Genomic DNA, 22,653 nt, shown 5'->3' with positions numbered 1-22,653 from the left:
GGACTTAGTTGCTCCGTGGCATGTGGGATCTTCCCGAGACAGGGCTTGAACCCATGTCCCCTGCATTGGCAGGCGGATTCTCAACACTTGCGCCACCAGGGGAGTCCTATATTAAATTTTTATAAATAAGTTTTTGCTTTGGTAGCAAGAGACCTCAGCCACCTTAAACTTAAAACTTGGGCTAAACCTAATTTTGGCAACAAATACCAGATCGATTAAAAAAACACACACAGAATTTTGACTGTTTTTGATCCTGGTGAAGCAGAGCATAACTCCTGGTTTTTCTCCTTGACTCAAGACTAAGAATTATCATAAAGACAAGGAGATCAGTACCAGGGGTGCTTTTTCAGCAAATTCATTCTCCCAAATTCAGAACTTCCTTTTAGTATATCAATATGTACCTATGACTTATGTCTCTAAACCCTTTTTTGAATATATTTATATTTTAGGTTGTTTGTGGTAATAAAAAGGATTTCCTTTAATTACCCTAAAATTACCCCCTCTATACATCAGAGTTTGCCCTCTTCCCTGTCATTCTAGATAAGCAGCTTTTCTGAAGCTTTTCCAGATCCTTCATGTCTTCCTGCGGGGTGTGTATCTAAACAGGCACATGGCCCTCCAGATGCCTCTGCCACTGACTTTGAGGAAAGGGAAGACACTATGCTGTGTCCATTTTTAAACTGTTGCTATGTTCTGGCGTTCAAAATGTTCAAAAATTCCTGGCATTTTTGAAAAAGAAATACCCTCTAAGAAACTGACTGAGTTGAAAAGCAGTTTTTGTTAGCAGAAAGGCAGTGTGACTGTTATTAGACCTTAGCAGGGTGACAAAGGTGTCACTTGCATGCTAAATAGCCTACAGAAGCACAGGGCAGGGATCCAGACCAAAGGGGAAGGAGGAAATGGACCACTGTTGAGCTTCATGAATCATTCTAAGTGATTTACACTCTAACTTTATGATATAGCAGCGTTTAAGTTCTCCATAATTAGGAGAAATTATCAAAAGGCCAGAAAATAAAGTAGCCCTTCAAGATCATAGTTGTTAAGTAGCAGAGCAAAAATTCAAACACAGGTATGTTTTATACCCAGTCATGCTCCTTTCTTTATATGACACAACAAAAGTTTTGATTACCTGCTGTGTGCCGCCCACTGTGCTGGAAACTCAAAGGTGAGTAAGATACAGTCTTTGTTCTGAAGGATATTTGATTCTATTCAAGAGAGACAGATACATGAACAAATGCAGTTAAGTATATGAGTCTGTTTGTTCTTGTCTTTGAATTTCCGATCAGTTTAAATAGATGGGCAGGAAAAATCCATTCTGGCAAAATTTTAGATCTAAGGCAAGTCAACAGTTAGGGATGGAAGTTACGTTCAACAGTAACAGTAACAGAGACCTTAGCCCCTGAAGCACCTGTTTACCTTCATTGCTGCTCTTCAATCTTCCTGGCTTCAATGGGACCTGAGAATTTCTATGCGAAGGAAAGGATAAAACCTGTTTATCAAACACTCTATTAAGTTAAATAAGTATCCACTGCTGTGGCAACAATCTAAATAAAAGTCAGTAGCGTCTGACAAACCTAGGAAAATGTCTGTCTTCAATTCTTGTTTGAAAATGTATCTCATCTCTTTTTACTTTTTCTTTAGAGTAGTGTCTGATTACCTTTTATGTCCCTCACAACCCCACATATTAGGTGCTATAAAAATGCTTGTTAATCATCCTCACATCAGCTGTGACAGGGTTCAATGATCAATGTGCCATTGAGTGACAATTATTCTGAAAAGCCTTAGAGTTACTTATGGTCCCAAGAAGCAGGACTGGTTAACTCGATCACTAGATAGATAATGATACTCTGTACTTTCTTTACTCTTTAGGAACATAATCTCATTTTACCAAACTCCCATCTTAGTAAGACTGCTGTATCTATCACAGCACTAGTTGCTGATTGCTTGCTGAACATTTGTAGAATATTTGTTGAAAGAATGAATGAATGAATAATCATTTTATTTTCAGTACATTCAAGTGATACCCAATGTTGATGAAAATAATCTGTAAACAATCTACAATAGGAATAGAAAAGAGTTTTATTTGAGGACTATAGCCTGGAAGACAGCCTCTCAGATAACTCTGAGGAACTGATCTGAAAAAGCATGGTTTTCAGCACAGTTTTATATGTTGTCAGAACAAAGAACATTAAACAAGTCAGGGATATGTTCCTTCAAGGTTTGGAAAAAAAAAAAAACACAGATTAGCATGTACACAGCAAGTCAGTATGGCCTTGGCACCTGGAAAGGGAGTCTTATCATCGAAGGAGAAACAGCATTGGCCTCCCAGGAAGAGAGGCATTTAATCGTTACTTTTAACATGGATATTCTTTACTTCTGGTCAATGTGCGCTTTACTTAATAATTAAAGCAGGTGTAAAATGTATGTTTGACAGGCCACAAACAGGCAATTTTAGCTGGCATAAAATTCAAGTTAACTCATGTATAAGCTAGAATGACTTACCCATACCTCAGTATGTGGAAATATCTTTTACCCCCAGGAATCCCATAATGGTTTTATTATTTTTTAGCACAATTTTGTGCCTAGGTACTGAGACTACTTGGATATTGTTTATGAAATGATGAAAACAGCAACAATAACAATTGCCATTGATTCATCCCAACCCTGGGCCTGGAAGTGGCATTTGTTATCTCATATAATCTTCACAGTAACCCTAGGAAGTAGGTACTTACATTACCCTGTTTTACACATGAGAATTCTGAGGCTTTAAGGGATTAAGTAATTTGCCCAAAGTCATGCAGCTAGTAAGTGTTTGCACCTATTTTCAAATCCAGGTCTGCTCTTCTCCAAAACCCACAGGGTTGATTAGTGAGAATTAAGGCATGCATTTTCCCCCACCCTCTTGATTTCTATAAAGCAAATGTTATTCTATGTATAGATCCAGACATTAAAATTACACACCATAACATATCTTCTACTATGTAAAATCCAACTAAGATGACCCTTTGACAGGGTGCTTTTAACAGGGTATTTCATGTCTATTAATCTCTAAACTCTGTTCTATTAACCCACTATCAGTCATCTCTTTATAACTCAAAGGTTAATAGGCAAGCACCCACTTCTAATTTATTAATGTATGGTGTGGGTGTGTGAGCCAAAGGCCGAATTAAATCAACCGTTAGCTTCACTTTTTCAAAAAACCAAAATCACAGTGCTGTGTCTGGCTAATGAACTGCCAACATCTCATTTTAAGTGAGTTTACATTTCAATTTGAGAAAACTTAAAATATGAAAATATTTGTAAATGGATTCCCAAGGTAAAAAAAACATGCAATTCTAAAAGCAGTCTTATTCTTTATTTTATTTTTTAATTGTTGGTTTTTGTTTTGTTTTGTTTTTGCTTGGAATATGTCTTGAGAATTAGCAGTGAATTGGAAACAATTTTTTAAGTCAAGATATGAAACAGCACAGAGCTCCTGTCCTTTACTTTTTCAGTCCATGTGGTTTCTACTAAAAATGTTACTCTACACTTGAAGGGTCATACCCTCCTTTGAAATATCTAATTTCACCTGAGCTTTTTTGGAATTCGAGAGAGTACTGGTTTTGAGTCTTACATTTTTATCTCCAAAAGGACTAAAGATACATCTAGAATTGAGCACTATAAACAAGAAAGCCTAGATGCATTAAACTCCATAGGTACTTACAAATGTCAAGAAATGGCCTGTTTTCAGATCTTGCCTTTGATGATATAAATAAAATAATTATGTTTTATCAAATGCTTGCTATGTGCTTTGCAATGTGTGATTTCTTTAACAATTACTCTCACTAAACCTTAGTTTTCTCATCTGTAAAATGAAAATAATAGTAGCACCTACCTCATAGAGTGATTTGAAGCTACCTAAGATCACATGGCTAAAAAACAGAAGAGCTGGGATTAGATTACAGGTATATCTAACCTTAAAAGCCCAAGCTCCTAACCACTATAATATGGAATAGTGGGCATGGACAGCATATGTATGGATGCTTCCACACCTCAAAGTTCTTCCCCATGACCTTAATTGACTATTTCATGACAGGGGTAGAGCTGTTTCCTTGTGACCTTATTTATACTATCTGACCAGATACCTGTTTAGAAGTAGTTTGAGCCATTCTCAGTTAAGACAGAATTTGTTTTATTAATTTTCTTTTATAGAATCTGTTTGAACCTACAGTTAGCAAAGTGAAACTTGGCATGATTTACGGGGAGGAGCCCAGGAAGGTGCTTTGCAAATACCCAAGTTGAAGCTGTTTTCCATTTAGCCGCTCCGCAAATATTACCTATTGATTCACATCCAGAGCCTCTCATATTTCTCCAACATCTTTCTCTCTTGATCCCTGCAAGGAATCTTTTTTTTTTAACATCTTTATTGGAGTATAATTGCTTTACAATGTTGTGTTAGTTTCTGCTGTACAACAAAGTAAATCAGCTATATGTATACATATATCCCCATATCCTCTCCTGCTGGAGACTCCCTACCACCCTCCCTATCCCATCACTCTAGGTCATCACAAAACACCGAGCTGATCTCCTGTGCTAAGCAGCAGCTTACCCCGAACCGTCCATTTTACATTTGGTAGTGTATATATGTCAATACTACTCTCTCACTTCATCCCAGCTTCCCCTTCCCCCTGACCGTGTTCTCAACTCTGTTCTCTACGTCTGTGTCTTTATTCCTGCCCTGCCACTGGTTTCATCAGTACCGTTTTTTTTAAGATTCCATATATACGCATTAACATATGGTATTTGTTTTTCTTTTTCTGACTTACTTCACTCTGTATGACAGACTCTAGGTCCATCCACCTCATTACAAATAACTCAATTTCTTTTCTTTTTATGGCTGAGTAATATTCCGTTGTATATATGTGCCACATTTTCTTTATCCATTCATTTGTCAATGGACACTTAGGTTGCTTCCATATCCTGGCTATTGTAAATAGTGCTGCAATGAACATTGTAGTACATGACACTTTTTGAATTATGGTTTTCTCAGGGTATATGCCCAGTAGTGGGATTGCTGGGTCATATGTTAGTTCTACTTTTAGTTTCTTAAGGAACCTCCATACGGTTCCCATAGTGGCTGTATCAATTTACATTCCCACCAACAGTGCAAGAGGGTTCCCTTTTCTCCACACCCTCTCCAGCATTTATTATTTCCAGATATTTTGATGATGGCCATTCTGACTGGTATGAGGTGATACCTCATTGTAGTTTTGATTTGCATTTCTCTAATGATTAGTGATGTTGAGCATCATTTCATGCGTTTGTTGTCCATCTGTATGTCTTCTTTGGAGAAATGTCTATTTAGGTTTTCTGCCTATTTTTGGATTGGGTTGTGTGTTTTTTTGATATTGAACTGCATGAGCTGCTTGTATATTTTGAAGATTAATCCTTTGTCAGTTACTTCATTTGAAAGTATTTTCTCGCATTCTGAGGGTTGTCTTTTCATCTTGTTTATGGTTTCCTTTGCTGTGCAATAGCTTTTAAGTTTCATTAGGTCCCATTTGTTTATTTTTGGTTTTATTTCCATTACTCTAGGAAGTGCATCAAACAGGATCTTGCTGTGATTTATGTCATAGAGTGTTATGCCTATATTTTTCTCTAAGAGTTTTATAGTGTCTTGCCTTACATTTAGGTCTTTAATCCATTTTGAGTTTATTTTTGTGTATGCTGTTAGGAAGTGTTCTAATTTCATTCTTTTACATGTAGCTGTCCAGTTTTCCCAGCATCACTTATTGAAGAGGCTGTCTTTTCTCCATTGTTTATTCTTGCCTCCTTTGTCAAAGATAAGGTGACCATAGGTGCATGGGTTTATTTATGAGCTTTCTATCCTGTTCCATTGATCTATATTTCTGTTTTGGTGACAGTACCATAATGTCTTGATTACTGTAGCTTTGTAGTATAGTCTGAAGTCAGGGAGCCTGATTCCTCCAGCTCCATTTTTCTTTCTCAAGATTGCTTTGGCTCTTCAGGGTCTTTTCTGTTTCCATACAAATTGTAAAATTTCTTGTTGTAGTTCTATGAAAAATGCCATTGGTAGTTTGATAGGGATTGTATTGAATTTGTTGATTGCTTCGGGTAGTATAATCATTTTCACAATGTTGATTCTTCCAATCCAAGAACATGGTATATCTCTCCATCTGTTTGTATCATCTTTGATTTCTTTCATCAGTGTCTTATAGTTTTCTGCATACAGGTCTTTTGCCTCCTTAGGTAGGTTTATTCCTAGGTATTTTAATTTTTTTGTTGTTGCAATGGTAAATGGGAGTGTTTCCTTAATTTCTCTTTCTGATTTTTTTGTTTTTAGTGTATAGGTATGCAAGAGATTTCTGTGCATTAATTTTGTATCCTGCTACTTTAACAAATTCATTGATTAGCTCTAGTAGTTTTCTGATAGCATCTTCAGGATTCTCTATGTATAGTATCATGTCATCTGCAAACAGTGACAGTTTTACTTCTTTTCTGATTTGGATTCCTTTTATTTCTTTTTCTTCTCTGATTGCTGTGGCTAAAGCTTCCAAAACTATGTTGAATAATAGCAGTGATAGTGGGCACCCTTGTCTTGTTCCTGATCTTAGTGGAAATGGTTTCAGTTTTTCACCATTGAGAATGATGTTGGCTGTGGGTTTAATGTGTCATTTAAAACTTGTGTTTCCTTGGGCTTCCCTGGTGGCGCAGTGGTTGAGAGTCCACCTGCTGATGCAGGAGACATGGGTTCGTGCCCCAGTCTGGGAAGATCTCACATGCTGCGGAGCGGCTGCGCCCGTGAGCCATGGCCGCTGGGCCTGCACGTCCGGAGCCTGTACTCCGCAACGGGAGAGGCCACAACAGTGAGAGGCCCGCGTACAGCAAAAAGAAAAAAAAACAAAATAAAAAAAACTTGTGTTTCCTTATTTATTTTCATTTGGGTTGATCTGTCTGTTGGTGTAAGTGGGATGTTAAATCCACTACTATTATTGTCTTACTGTTGATTTCCCCTTTTGGTTGTATTGATTTCCCCTTTTATGGTTGTTAGCATTTCCCTTATGTATTGAGGTGCTCCTATGTTGGATGCATAAATATTTACAATTGTTATATCTTCTTCTTGGATTGATCTCTTGATCATTATGTAGTGTCCTTCCTTGTCTCTTAAAATAGTCTTTATTTTAGAGTCAGTTTTTCTGATATGAATCTTGCTACTCCAACTTTCTTTTGATTTCCATTTGCATGGAATATCTTTTTCCATCCCCTCACTTTCAGTCTGTATGTGTCCCTAGATCTGAAGTGGGTCTCTTGTAGACCGCATATATGCAGGTCTTGTTTTTGTATCCATTCAGTCAGTCTGTGTCTTTTGGTTGGAGCATTTAATTCATTTACATTTAAGGTAATATTTGATATGTATGTTTCTATTACCATTTTCTTAATTGTTTTGAGTTTGTTTTTATAGGTCTTTTTCTTGTCTTTTGTTTCCTTCCTAGAGAAGTTCTTTTAGCATTTGTTGTAAAGCTGGTTTGGTGGTGCTGAATTCTCTTAACTTTTGCTTGTCTGTGAAGTTTTTGATTTCTCTGTCAAATCTGAATGAGATCCTTGCTGGGTAGAGTAATTTTTGTTGTAGTTTTTTTCCCCTTCATCACTTTAAATATATCTTGCCACTCCCTTCTGGCTTGCTGAGTTTCTGCTGAAAGATCCGCTGTTAACCTTATGGAGATTCCCTTGTATGTTATTTCTTGCTTTTCCCTTGCTGCTTTTAATATTTTTTCTTTGTGTTTAATTTTTGTTAGTTTGATCAATATGAGTCTTGACATGTTTCTCCTTGGGTTTATCCTGTATGAGACTCTCTGCACTTCCTGAACTTGATTGACTATTTCCTTTCCCATGTTAGGTAAGTTTTCAACTAAAATCTCTTCAAATATTTTCTCAGACCCTTTCTTTTTCTCTTTTTCTGGGATGCCTATAATTCGAATGTTGGTTCACTTAACATTGTCCCAGAAGTCTCTGAGACTGTCCTCCATTCTTTTCATTCCTTTTTCTTTATTCTGCTCTGTGGCAGTTATTTCCACCATTCTATCTTACAGCTCATTTATCCGTTCTCCTGCCTCAGTTATGCTATTGATTCTGTCTAGAGTATTTTTAATTTTAGCTATTGTGTTGTTCATTACTGTTTGTTTGCTCTTTAGTTCTTCTAGGTCCTTGTTAAACATTTCTTGTATTTTCTCTATTCTATTTCCAAGATCATCTTTACTATCATTACTCTGAGTTCTTTTTCAGGTAGTCTGCTGATTTCTTCTTCATTTTTTTGATCTTGTGGGTTTTTATCTTGCTCCTTTGCCTGCAAGATATTTCTCTGTCTTCTCATTTTGTCTGATTTACAGTATTTGAGGTCTCCTTTCCCTAGGCTGCAGGTTCATAGTTCCTCTTCCTGCTTTTCTCTTCCCGCAGTGGAGAGGTTGGTCCAGTGGCTTGTGTAGGCTTCCTGATGGGAGGGACTGGTACCTGTGTTCTGGTGGGTGGAGCTGAGTCTTTCCCTCTGCTGAGCAGGGCTATGTCAGGTGGTGTGTTTTGGGGTGTCTGTGACCTTAGTATGACTTTAGGTAATCTGTGTGCTGATGGGTGGGTTTGTGTTCCTGTCTTTTTTGTTGTTTTGTATGAAGCATACAGTGCTGGGAACTGCTGGCATTTGGGTGGAACAGGGTCTTGGATTCAGACAGAGGCCTCCGTGAGAGCTCTTGGCGATTAATCTTCCCTGGGGCCAGGAATTCTCTAGTGGTCCAGCTTCCTGGACTCACTGCTCCCACCCCAAAGCCTCAGACCCAACTTCCAGTCGAGGAACCAAGACCCTGCAAGTCACTCATTCCCACAATAAAGGGGATTTAAAAAAAGAAAGACTACCAAAACCCCAGACAAATGGTAAAAAGTAAAATCAAACAAAAACAGAAGCAAGGAAACACACACACATACAAAAGAAATAAAAATAGAACCAAATAAAACAAAAAGCAAAGAACAACCAGACAAATAGAGGAACTCAAAGGCAAAATCAAACAATTAGGATCAAAACTAACAAAACCACAAAATCAAAGCAGTGTGCCAACTGAAGAATAAAGTAAGGAAACAGAACCGATAAAAAGGATTAAAAAATAATAATAAAATAAAAATGGAAAAAACACAAGACAACAGAAAAGCAAAGTAGAAATGGAAATATTTTTAAAATAAATAATATATTAAGGAAAAAGAAGAAGAATAAAAATAAGGGAAAAGAACACAGAACAACAGAAAAGCAAAGTAAAAATAGAAATATATATTTAAGAAAGTTATAAAACATGAAGATCCCAAAAGACTAAATTAAAAAAAAAAACTAAAACAATAACAACAAACAAAAAAAGAAAAAAAAAGAAACAAACAAAAAAGCCAGAACCAACAACAGAATGAATGAAAACATGATAAAATTCTTAGTAATAATTATGTTTCCCTGGGGTCTCCACTGTAAGTGTCCTTGCACATGCAGTGAGACACAGCCCACCTCTGCCTCTCCAAGAGGCCCTCCTCTGCCTCTGGGCTGGTCTCTGGACCTGCTGTGGGCCCTGTGGGAACCACTCAGACTCTGATTGGGCCCAATTCCTCAGTGTGCTTGCCCCCAAAGTCCACAGCTGCCAGAGCTAGACTGTTTTCATTTGTGGGAACACTCATTGTCTACTCAGATATTCCATAGACACAGGGTCTACCTAGCTGATCACGGGGATTTAATCTGCAGCTTGAACAGCTGATGGAAAGATTTTTGATCTTCTTCCTTAGTCACCCTGTTCCTGAGGTTCAGCTTTGGTTTTATCCCCACCTCTCCCTGTGGTCCACCCACAGGAGTCTGGTCCTGAGGCTGCCTTGGAGCTCTTGGGTCTGCCCCTGTGAGGACGGGGTGCAGAGGTGGTATGGCTGCTTGGATCACAGGACCCCTGGTGGCACCAAATGCACAGGGAAGCTGGTGGCCACGGGCACAAGAGATATGGCCCAGTGAGGGCCTTTTCTGGTGCTCAGCATAAGGCGTGTGAGGGTCAGCCCTGAGAAGGCTTCTTTTATTGGTGCCGGTGTGTGGGGAGAGAGAGGTTACAGTAGCGGCTCCTCCCCCTGCAATAGCGCCCTGTTTCCATGGCAGTCCAGTCTTCCTCCATAGGCATTCCCTGCTGCGGATTTCCTCCCTCCCGTCCCCTCAGTTTGTCTCCCCACAGCCAACAGCAGTTCTCGCTCCAGGTCTATTCTCCAATCCCCACAATCCAGCTCCCAGCCCCCTTGAACACCTGTGAACACACATCCCAGTCTGGGGCACATAGGGCTGTGGTACAGACCACCTGTATATTTCTCACTGTGTCCCATCTGCTGTAGATCGGCCGCTTCACCCTCTTCTGACAGCCTCAAATGCTTTTCCCTTCTGTCCCAATTGATTTCCCTGTTGGAGTGGGGGTTTCCCTGAATTCGGGAATCTCTCCTCTGCTTCAGCTCCCTTGCCCCGAGGTGCATGTCCCATCCCACTTCCTCTCCTCCTCCTTCTCCCTCCTTTTTTTCATCCTACCCAGTTATTCAGGGATCTTTATAGTCCCTTCTGGTGTTGAAGGTTTTCTGCTAGTTTTCAGCTGGTATTCTGTGAGAATTGTTGCATCTATAGGTGTATTCCTGATGCATCGTGGGGAGAGATGAACTGCATGTCCTCCTACTCCTCTGCTATCTTAACTCCCCCTGCAAGGAATCTTTTTATCCTACAACACAATGGTGGCTTCAAGATGGAGGAGACAACCAATTCTGAACCTACAAAGCTGGCTTTAAGAGTAAACTCTGCCATGGAGGCAGTGACCTCAAGGGACCTTAGTTTTGTTTTGTTTTGTTTTTCGGTATGCGGGCCTCTCACTGTTGTGGCCTCTCCTGTTGTGGAGCACAGGCTCCGGACATGCAGGCTCAGCGACCATGGCTCATGGGCCCAGCCACTCCGCGACATGTGGGATCCTCACGGACCGGGGCATGAACTCGTGTCCCCTGCATGGGCAGGCGGACTCTCAACCACTGCGCCACCAGGGAAGCCCGGGACCTTAGTTTTTTGATGTGCAAAATGGGACTAGTATTTCCCTGGCTTGCCTCCCAGTTCTTCATAGATCAAAATAGAGAAGCATTCTACAAAAAGACAAAGTGGCATAATTCTTACAGGCAAAGGGTTTAGAGCAAAACAGGGTTACATTTAAAGCCTCATTTTGATACTTGGTGGCTGCATGATCTTGAACATATTATTTAACCTAAGGGATCAAGGCAACTGTGAAGATTAAATGATATGATCCACTTGGAATGCAACAAGTTCTAACTAATAGGTTTTCTTTATTAACATTGGGTTATAAATGGCCTTATTTCAATGTAAGAGAATAAAGAGGAAGGAAATATCAAAGACCTGAATGAATGCATGGTGTATGTAAGTTCAAAATGAGTTTTTGGTGTTTAAATATGATCTGTACTCTCTAAATCCTCCCAAAATACCATTAGTTCATCAGCAGTAAATTACAGTGAAAGCATTTTCATTAAATTTCCTTTTCTCCAAAGAAGAATCTCAATTTGCAGACTTTATATTAGATCTTGTCTTTTGACCCTGTGTTTGGTACATAAAATTCCTCGGTAACAATTTAGTAAATAGATAAGTGATATATGTTTGCTTTTGTCTAGCAAATATATATTATATGCCTAGCTGATGAAGTTATGAACATAAGAGATATAGGTACGCAACATAGTATGAGCATGCTGTGGGAAATGTTGCTTACTTTATATTTCTCCTGAATCAGTAGATGAGTTTGGCACAGTGCAGTACTTTTTGATAACTTTGGTTATGTTTTAGACAAATTTCCTCTTTCAGAATATAAAGAAAATCTTTATTGTGCTAAGATATTTCAGAGATCGCTCAGCAGAACAGCAATTGAAGATGTTAAAAGAATAGTAAACCTAAAAATAGAGTTTTTTTCCTCTACAGACCATCAAATCACTGATAAATTCTGCAGCATAACATAGTAAAATTTGCTACTTCTACATTATTGTTTTTTGCTTTGCTTTGTCTTTCCTAGAATGACTACAAAAAACTGTCAATGCAGTGCAAAGATTTTGTTGTTGGACTCCTCGATCTGTGCAGAAATACCGAAGAAGTAGAGGCCATTCTGAATGGGGATGTTGAAATACACCACAGTGGTGGAGATCACTGTCGTCCAAATCTCAGCCGTTTAAAACTTGCCATTAAATATGACGTAAAAAAAGTAAGGTCAGGCCTGAAGCCCCTTTTACATTATTTCAGTTTTTATTGGTGCTAAATCAGGATGAAGGGTTGGCATAATTAGATTGAGCTGGTTTTTTCTAATTAATTGCACTAGGTAGGTTCTCTAACAATTCTAAGTGCCTGGTTGTGAGGCATTTAACCTACACTAATGCCAGTCTTTAAAACCTAGACTTGTTTATGCAGTGATTGACACTTTCTTTTACTTAACTAATGATACAAAAATGACTTTGTGTGTTCAAACTACAAGGCATTTGTTATAGGATAGGAACATCATTATTTAAGACCCAACTCGGTTTTCCCATTTGTTAATATATTCCAATTCCAGACCAATGACTTCTATTCCTTCTTTAGAGCATTTGAATCTCCTTCATCTTTATTTGTGGAGTATTTTTATTTCTGTCTTCATGTGGTGCCCCCTATCCTTGACTGCTTTCTTAGGTTATGTAAGATATCTTTAAAAAAACAGTTTTTAAAGGTAGGTTTTCTAATAAAAGTAACACAGACTTATGGTAAGCTTTCAAACAATATAGACATTCCATCTTTCTATCTTCTCAATTCTTAATGGAGAGTGGTTAATCAATATTATATTTCTCTCCATAAATTTATACCTTGGACATCTTCACATATCAGTAAATAAACATCCACTTAATCTTTTCAAAGGCTGCATATCGTTATGTTTATTTATATTGTTATGTTCATTTAGTCAGTTTACTATTTAAGGATGTTTATTATTTTCTTTATTTTTTTTGTTATTTCAAAACATTTGCTAAATTTCCCTTCAAAAAATGTACACCAGTTTACACATGTCAACAGTATGTGAGAGGGATTATTTCTTCCACTCATAATGGGTATTATTATTTTTTTATTTTTTAAAAATAGATCTTTATTGGAGTATAATTACTTCACAATACTGTGTTAGTTTCTGTTGCACAACAAAGCGAATCAGCCATATGCATACACATGTCCCCATATCCCCTCCCCCTTGAGCCTCCCTCCCATCCTCCCTATCCCACCCCTCTAGGTCATCGCAAAGCACCGAGCCGATCCCCCTGTGCTACATAATGGGTATTATTAAACCTTACCATTCTGAGAAGACAAACATTGTATCTTGATTTAATTATCTTCCAGGTTAACCATCCTTAAGAAACATTTTTAGTTCCTTTATATAACCTGTCCTTTGTCTAATTTTTAATATTCTTTACCAATTGTTATTTTGAGTTGTTGCTTTTTGTATATTAAATAATGCAGCTCTCTGTCATATGTAGGGTTCATTTGTAAGCAATAAACATGTAAGAATAAAAAATTCTGAAAAATTAAGAGTGAAATTTAATTATAAAGTTTTCTTAATTGAAAGAGTTTATGGTGCAGGAATAAAAAGAAATATCAGTAGAATAGAATAGGCAGTCCAGAAAAAGACCCATATGCAAATGGGAGCCTAGTATAAAATAAGTTTAGCATTTTAGGTCAGTGCAGAAAAGGTCATATACTTTAAAAAAAAAGTATTTAGACATCTGATCTAGCAGGATCTTTATATCACTCCTAGATGGAAAAAACATATAATCATAAAAGTCCTTTTGTAAAATATTGATGAATCATTTTCCAATATTAAATTTCCAAAATTTGTTTGTGCTTTGAAAGAAAACCCATTAGTCATAAAGCAAAAGTTGGAATCTTTGAATTTATGTAATACATATTAGAACCCCCTGCCATCTTGCTTAATACCTGCCCGCTAGATATTTTACATTTGTTCTTTAATTCTAACAATATTTTTCATGGGCAAGAACAGAACATAATATTAGAATGCAAGAAAAGAGTTTATGCTGAATCTTTAAGCAAGCTGTTAAATGTTTTGTCACTCCCCTGCTAGTTTGTAGCTCATCCAAACTGTCAACAGCAGCTTCTGTCCATATGGTATGAGAACCTTTCCGGTTTGCGGCAGCAGACCACGGCAGTCAAGTTTCTTGTGGTCCTCGCCGTTGCCATCGGACTGCCTTTCCTGGCTCTCATTTACTGGTTTGCTCCATGCAGCAAGGTATGTCTGTGAAGCTTGCACCTCTGTTATCTCCTAGTAGTGTATCTGGTTTATATATCAGAGCCAGTTAAGCAAAGAAAATTCTATTTCCCAAATAAAAATTTCAGGGAAGTCAGAGTTGGGTTTAAATAATCTTATTGTTTTTAATATTATAAAAATAACATATATTTGCTATAAGAAATAATGAAAGCAATGGAAAGAGAAAATTCACCTGTAATATTACCACTGTTAATATGCAAAAGAAAAACTCAGTATATTTCCTATTTGTCTTCTCTCTAGTTACACCTATGCATATATTTTTACATTTTTGATGAGGTATGCATTGAGCAGATATCTCAGATAACACCCTAAAAGAACATGTTTTCTTTTGTTATTTCTCCTCTGGCAAACTTTGAGATGAAAGTTTTTGTTTTGTATTTATTTTAGCGAATATGACCAGATAAATCTTAATATAAATAAAAGGCAATTGTGTAAATATTACTATAATGCTTGTTTCAATGAAGACTATTTGTTTTAAGGACAGAATACATTGTAACCTGACAACAAAGATAGCCTGTTTTTTTGGTTTTTTTTGTTTTTGGCAAACTCTGCCCAGGATTTGATGAAACTAATTTGTTCAGATGGACCTAGCCTTTCATTAGTGTGACAGAAGAAGTTTGGAAAATGTTGACCTGTCATTCTGTTAACAGGCATAGAGATTTGTCTGCCCTGCATTGCCAACAATCTTATTCTGCATGTTTTTGAAGCCACATTTCTGGAATTGTCAAAGTTTCAACTCTTAGAGTCAGACTGAAATAACTCTAAAGCTATGTGGCTGAAATGTCTGCTGGACCATCTATTTATGTGCCATGTCGATATGCCAGTTGAATCACTTGCTGTTGTTACATCTGGGCATGACTCATTTTCAAATATTTGTAACATGTGGGTGCAAAGACATATATCACCATTACCTACATATTTTCTTCTTATTATTACTTAGTCATATATTTGGTGCTTTAACCTTACAGGAATGTTATTAAGTGGCTTATGGTAGGAAGCTGGTGCAAAGCCTTACATAGTGGGAACTTCATAATTACTTCCATTGATGATGATAGGAACTGCTGGAAACTTGGCATTTTCTCCTGAGGGTAAAATCTGTCGTTATAAATGTTTTTCCCTTAAATATATAAGGCCAAAAGTTGGCCTTATATATTTATAAATAAATTATAAAGGAGGAAAATAAAATGAAAATAGTGATATTTACTAGAATTAGAAATTTATAGCATGGATTTTTTTCTAGAAAGTTAAGATTTTTCTTTTCTTCCCTTTTTCATAGGAATGACAGATTCCACTTTGAAAAAAGAATTAATTCTCCTTACTAGAACATAAGCTACATCTATGTATGTAGTCTCTGTTCTGCTTCTACTTCAGAGATTTAACCTGAATTAAAAGTGGGGGGGGGGAAAGTGGGGGGGGTTCGGAATTATCCTTGTTATTACTCTGTGATCAGTTAAATTATAATCTCTCTTCTAAGGTGAATAATTGTGCCTCCCCATATCCAGTGAGTTCAAAAGCATAATGCCTTCCAGAGTGTTTGGTGTTTTGACAGACTAGTTTTGGCAGTCCTTAGAGTTGCACATTTCTTAAATTTTGATTGAATCCTAATTAACCTGATTTCCTTCACTATTTCTTCTTTCCTGGCCATGTTTCTTTCTGGTATGTTTTCCACCCTCGTTTATGAACCCTGAGGCAAATAATCAAATTAAAAGGACACTGTCAAGGACACTGTATTTTTTTTCATATGTAAAATCTATTTTACTGTTATTTAATGTTTGAAGCATGATGATAAAATCTATTTTACATTTTTCCCTTTGGTAATATATATAAATATTATTTACAGTTTAGAGAATTGATTTTTTTAAACAGGGGGGAGATTGCTCAAGCTATATTGATGCTTTTATTTAAAATATTATTTAAAATATTAAAAAATTCCAAAGCATCCATGAAAATTAAGCGAGATCAAATTGCAGGCATATGCACCTTGACAGAGTCCTTGTTTCTATTTAAAGTTTGGTTTTCTTTCCTCAAGTCTGCTCTTTTCTTCAAGAAATTCTTTTTGTCCTTACTTGTTCTCTTTTTCCACCATAACCCAAATGTGTTTTATACTCATTATAGTAAAAATAGGTCATGCTGTGATTTCAAATCATTTTGGCTTAAGCTATCTTCAACATTTTCTGCTACTATTGGTATTTGATAGTTATTTGATCATCAGTAAATACTTAAAAAGAGTATGATATAATATTTAAAAGCAGGTATTTCTTTCAGTGCTTACTTTCAGTCATTTTTCCAGGTACATCAGTTTTTCACCTTGTTCAATTTTTCTTTACAGTTATTTTTTAGAAATCTGTTTACGTCACAGAATATATAGATGACAAATTTTACTAAAATGAATAACTCATTTCAGTTCCTGAAGTCCATTGAGTGATACCAGAATCTCCTTTAGTTTAAAGAGAAACACAACTCTCAGTGATTTGTAATAAGAAATAGAAGATATGATTATCCAAACACACCACTTTAGTTTCCTGTCAACCATCTTTTTGTTTATGTGTTTGTTTTTTTAAATTTTATTTATGTATTATTATTTTTTAAACATCTTTATTGGTGTATAATTGCTTTACAATGGTGTGTTAGTTTCTGCTTTATAACAAAGTGAATCAGCTATACATATATTCCCATATATCCTCCCTCTTGTGTCTCCCTCCCACCCTCCCTATCCCACCCCTCTAGGTGGTCACAAAGCACCGAGCTGATCTCCCTGTGCTATGCGGCTGCTTCCCACTAGCTATGTATTTTACGTTTGGTAGTATATATTTACTAAGCAACAAAAGTACCTGGTTTGATTCTCTTCTCTCCCTTCCGAATAAAATAAAGGAGTCATATTGTGTAAGAACCAGGAACCCAGGGAAGAAGGAAGGTGAGGCAGGTCAGGAGTGAGGGGCAGATCAGATACCATGCCCTGAATAACTGAACGTTGACTTTAGATGTGTCCAGACAGCTGAACTCAAGTTCCAGACCTCTCAAGCTTGAGGCACACTCTAATGTGCATAGCTTTATTCTCACCTCGTTTTATGTCTCCAGCCTTTTCTCGTCTCCTTCTCCTATTTTAATTTGTGCTCTCTTGAGTTTTTCGTAATTCTGTATTTTGAAGGCCGCCTCTGATTCTCTCCTGAACAAAACAGGGAATAAATAAGTTTTCCATAGATTTTACTACTAATAGTCAATGCCCCAATCCCAGTTTTCCACAACAGTCAAATAAACTGAGAACTTTAAAAAATTGGTTTATAATAATAGCTCTTTTCACCAGGAAGATATTGAACCTTGCAATAAATGATTAAATAAATCTTGTACACTTGATTAAATCTTATATAAAACATGATTAAATAGCCATGATTACAATAAATTGCATATAAAGCAAATGTAGAATTAAAATTGTATATGTGGCACACCATAGAAAAAGAAATTAAAGTCGCATTAATGTTCAGTTTTTAATAGTCCATATTTTTTTAGAAAACATTGCTAAGGACAATAGGCAAGAGAAAAATCAAGCCTACTTTCTCTCCCATTTGTTTTAACTCTATTTGAGAGTTCTATTTAAACAAGATCTTAAAAAAACACAGAAAGTACTCTTTGATTCAATCTAATGAGCATTTACTTATGGAAGTATGGTTTTTGGACAACGTTTTTACAGCAACCTTTTACAAAGTAACCTTGGATTGGGCCTGCAATATATCTAACTGTATAGATCCATTGGCTTAAAACTAGATAGATAGAGCAGTTGATCTATTGATCTAGATAAACACACACACACACACACACACACACACACGCATGCATGCACGCACATACACACCCTGATATTCTGCCTGACCTAAGATTCTAAATATCAAGAGAGAAGGGACTAAACTATGTGATTCATCCTAGCTCTAACTTTTATGATTTTGAAAACCATATAGACAGATAAAGTGTGTAGGAACAGAGAACATTGATTGCATTCCTTCCATTATAGCATTTAGCTTTTTAAAATCTTAGAACCGTTTGTTCTCTAAGAATTTACATATATATGTACTTCAATGAGAAAATATGAACTTGTTTTGTAAACCAAATAGAAACATTAACTCAAACAAGTATGCCTGGGTTCAGATTCCAGCTCTACCACTTATAAGCTGTGTGACCTTTAAGCTAGTTTCTGGACCTCACTTCCTCAGTTTCTTCATCCATAAAATGGGCATTTCAGCAGCATATACCGCTTTGTATTGTAATTATATCATGGAATTAACAGGGTAAAGCACTTAAAACAGTACATAAAAGTACTGGCCAAGTGTTGGTGGTATTATTATTAATTTTTACATTTTTCTGTAATAATAAACTCGTTTGAAAAGCTGTCGAAAGCTATTGGCCCTCTCCTAAGAAAAAATTCTTGCATACTTGTATTTGAGTTTTGTTAACCATTACAGGGGATACACAGAGCCCTTGAGACACATCCTGGGCACACACCATCCCTCTGCCCCAGCTAGGATTCGTGCATCTCAGATGGAAATGATTCCTGTACTATAGATGCACAAGAACTTTTATTGTCTCCGTATTTCATATGAAGAATCTGACTTTCACATAATTTAGGAAATTCACTCATTGCTACTCAGCTAATGAGGGAATGAAACTGGAACCTGAACCTAAAATGTGTTGGTTATGTGACCAGAGAGGTATGTAATTGCCAATCTGCATTTCTTACCACACTGATGCAATTCTAGCCAAAAAACCCCACAAAACTTTTTTTTAAACCTTTTCCCGAAGCCTATGAACAGCAAATATAAAGTGATTTCCAATAGGCTTCTGCAAATATAAAAAACGGTTTGAAGACCCTACAGCCACCCTTACAAACTGCTCACATTGAGTCCCTGTTTCCAGCCTCTGCACCTGAGACCCACCCCCTACTTGGTTTCTGTCGCCTGGGCCAGCTCCAGTGAATTCACCCATTCTTCCTCAAAACTCCCTTCCCAACGCGAGACCAAATGTTTTAACCTTTTGCTCCTATCCTATATTTAAAGATTTAGAGACGTTAAAAAAAAAAAAAAGACACTTGGACTTTTTTCAATCCAGTGTCATTCCAGGACATCTTTCCAGTACATGATGGGAACTGCCTTGCTGTCCTGTCCTGGGCTGGGAGTTCTCTTCTTGGTACTCCTGACTCTTACTCCATTTACAGCATCACTTGAAGCCTGATTTGCACCCATGTCAGTGAAATGCACATGAGGACAACAAGCAGACAAACATCAACCAAGGGTGTATACACTGTAAAGCAGATTCAGGTTAATATTTTCATTGCTGCTTCCTCAATACTTCACACCCACTAAATTAGTTTTCTTTTTATGAGTAATGGTGATACTATGCTCTGCCTTTTGTCATTATTATATTCATAAAATATTTTGTCAGTAATATCTTAAGAACTTAAATATCATTTAATAGAAATTAATTTATTTAACTATCAATCCAGAATATCAGCATATGTAGCTGAGCAACATGACCAAAATTTTATATCAGCATAAGGAATTATTTTTCTATTATTAGTTATATAAAGGTACATAATTATCTTAGGAGAAGATTGGAGTGCACAGATATTTATTCTTGTGTATACGCATGTGTGTTTTACAAAATGTACAGAACAAAGCTAAGATTTTCTTTTGGTGTGTGTTGTGGCAGATGGGGAAGATAATGCGTGGCCCATTCATGAAGTTTGTAGCACATGCAGCCTCCTTCACCATTTTTCTGGGGCTACTAGTCATGAATGCAGCTGACAGATTTGAAGGCACCAAACTCCTTCCTAATGAAACCAGCACAGATAATGCAAAACAGCTGTTCAGGATGAAAACCTCCTGCTTCTCATGGATGGAGATGCTCATTATTTCCTGGGTAATAGGTAAAGACTGATTTTTCCGTCATCACTTATTTTTACAGCCTTAGCAGTAGGACTGAATGACACTGATTCCTTCACACATCAGTTATACAGATGTATACAGCATGATACAATGCTCCACATAGCATGTTTTTTTGTTGTTGTTTTTAAAGCACAGTTATCTTGGGTTCATTATCAGTACCACAGTCTTCTCACATGTCACATGCTTTTTAGATTTCTAAGAAAAACTCAGGAAGAAAATGAACAGGATAGTATGAATCAAACCCTGCCAGTGACGAAAAACTGCCATTCATGTTTTAGGAGAGCTGTGACTTCAAGTTTAAAAATAACCATATGATTTTATGTTGCAATTTAATAGGAACTGAAGGTAGTAGCCACTCACATCTATTGAACATTTGTTATGCACCAAGAACTGTTCAAATCACTTTACATACATCATATCACACACTCTGTTTGTGCCTTAGTGGTCCAATCTGTCATATAATAATGTCTACACTACAGCATTAATGTGAAGATTAAGTAATTTGCTTTAGATCTCCCAGATGTTAAGTGAAACAGAGGGAATGTGGTCTTAATTACTATGCTATTTATCTTTAGAATCACTCATCCATATGGCTTGTCATTAAATATAATGCAAATGAAAGATATTTCAATTGGATATTTATGAATGAATAAAGTCAGTAGCTATTACCTACCTAATAGCTGTCTAACAAAGTGCCCTCATTAGATAATGAGGATACTGAAGTGAATGAAATGCCGTCTTTATAGTCAAGGAAGTTAAGTCTGGGGGGAGGGGACAGGTCAATAAGTAAGTCAATAAAGAAAACCTATGTGACACATACTGTAACTGAGGAGCTATTAGGGTGTTGTGAACACACATGGATTGGGCATCTAAATCTGAATTGGGTGGGGTGTGAATGGGGCGAAGGAGGCCTCCCTGAACAGTATGTTCAATCTGAAACTTTGAAGATAAGGACATGTTAATCCTACAGAGTGTTTATGGGGAGTAAGGACACTACGAGGCATGGATGCAAAATGTTAGATGCAAAGGTGTGACTTCATGTATAGTCACGGCCTTATGAAGATTGCTGAAACTTTATCCACAGCCTGGCTTCTCCCAGGGGTTGCAAAGGTCGACAGCTGACACCTCATTTGCAAAGTCATGTGTTAGGTCCAGCTATAATGCAGGTTCACTTATGGATGTGGGTGATGGGAGATAAGGGTGGTGACATGGCCAGAGGATGATTTTCAGCTGTTGGTGATGTGATCCATCACATTTTAGAAAGATCACAGTGGTTGTGAGGTAGAGGGTGGCTTTGGGGAGGAGTGAGTGTGGAGGCTGAGAGACAATTGAGGTGATCCCTGTGAGGAACATGGTGCCAGAAGTCAGGGCGTGGGGAAAGGAGTTGAGAGCTTCTTAAAAGATACGCTTCAAAGAACTTGGTGATGTATTGTACATGGAAAGGGAGAACTGTGGATTCTGCCTTGGATTACTAGGTAATTACTAGGTAATTACTAGACTGCAAGTCTCTAGGAGGAAGAATATAGAGGGAAGATCATGCTTGAGACTGGGAGAATGAAAAGCTGGTAGGTAAGTTTGGGTTGTGATTGACTTTGAAGTGCCCATGGGATTTCCAGTTGAAGATGTCCACTAAAATGCAACCCCTGGGAGAAGCCAGGCTGTGGATAAAGTTTCAGCAATCTTCATAAGGCCCTGACTATGCATGAAGTCACCTAGGGTGTAATGTGGAGAGTGTCATGAGAAGAAGGCCCAAGGAATCTTCATACAAAACCATTGGTAGCCCATAAGCTTGGTTCTCTTCCAGTGATCTGGAGAAGCATCTGCAGTCAGTTTTATATCACTTATAGGGCAGGGGATGTCTTCTTGGCTTCCTCATACTGGGGCTGATAGGATGATCCATTGAAATACTACAAAGCACTATACAAATTACCATATGATCGTTTTAAATGCATATGAGGTAATTCAACAGCATTGAGAGTTATTCAAAACTTCTGAATCTCTTCATTTCCTGGAAATGTTCCAAGGAGAAATATAGTGTCTTAACATGTGAATTGCATCACTAAAGTAAACCTTAGATAAAGAAGAGTTTGATTTTCCACTTTTTCTTTTCGAATTTAATTGATATTTACCTTATAACATAATGCTATAAGAAATAAATTACATTTCACTTTGAATATTTGATTTAAAATAAGAATAATCATTTGGACATTGCCTTTACCTCAAGCTAAGAGCCTATATGTTATAGGTTTTGTTTTATGTTAGTATGTTTAAAGTACATATTACAGCACTTGGCACATAGGAAACGTTTAATAAATTTCAGATAACTATGATTACTATTAAACTCTTCA

General features: G+C 37.1%; 1 protein-coding gene across 3 annotated transcripts in view; it reads left to right on the top strand.

The window, feature by feature from the left end:
• The window catches only part of TRPC6 (transient receptor potential cation channel subfamily C member 6), a 119,902-nt gene that overhangs the window by 76,468 nt on the left and 20,781 nt on the right, over nt 1–22,653 (top strand). For all 3 annotated transcript variants that reach the window (XM_004283348.4, XM_033412089.2, XM_033412090.2), the window contains exons 3-5: nt 12,096–12,281; nt 14,169–14,333; nt 20,070–20,286. In XM_004283348.4, the coding sequence (XP_004283396.1) occupies nt 12,096–12,281; nt 14,169–14,333; nt 20,070–20,286 (568 nt within the window). The remainder of the gene's footprint in view (nt 1–12,095; nt 12,282–14,168; nt 14,334–20,069; nt 20,287–22,653) is intronic.

The sequence above is a fragment of the Orcinus orca genome, chromosome 8, assembly GCF_937001465.1.
Source record: "Orcinus orca chromosome 8, mOrcOrc1.1, whole genome shotgun sequence".
NCBI classification, from domain to species: Eukaryota; Metazoa; Chordata; class Mammalia; order Artiodactyla; family Delphinidae; genus Orcinus; species Orcinus orca.
The sequence above is the reverse complement of the archived record's forward strand: the minus strand, read 5'-3'. Positions and strand labels throughout refer to the sequence as shown.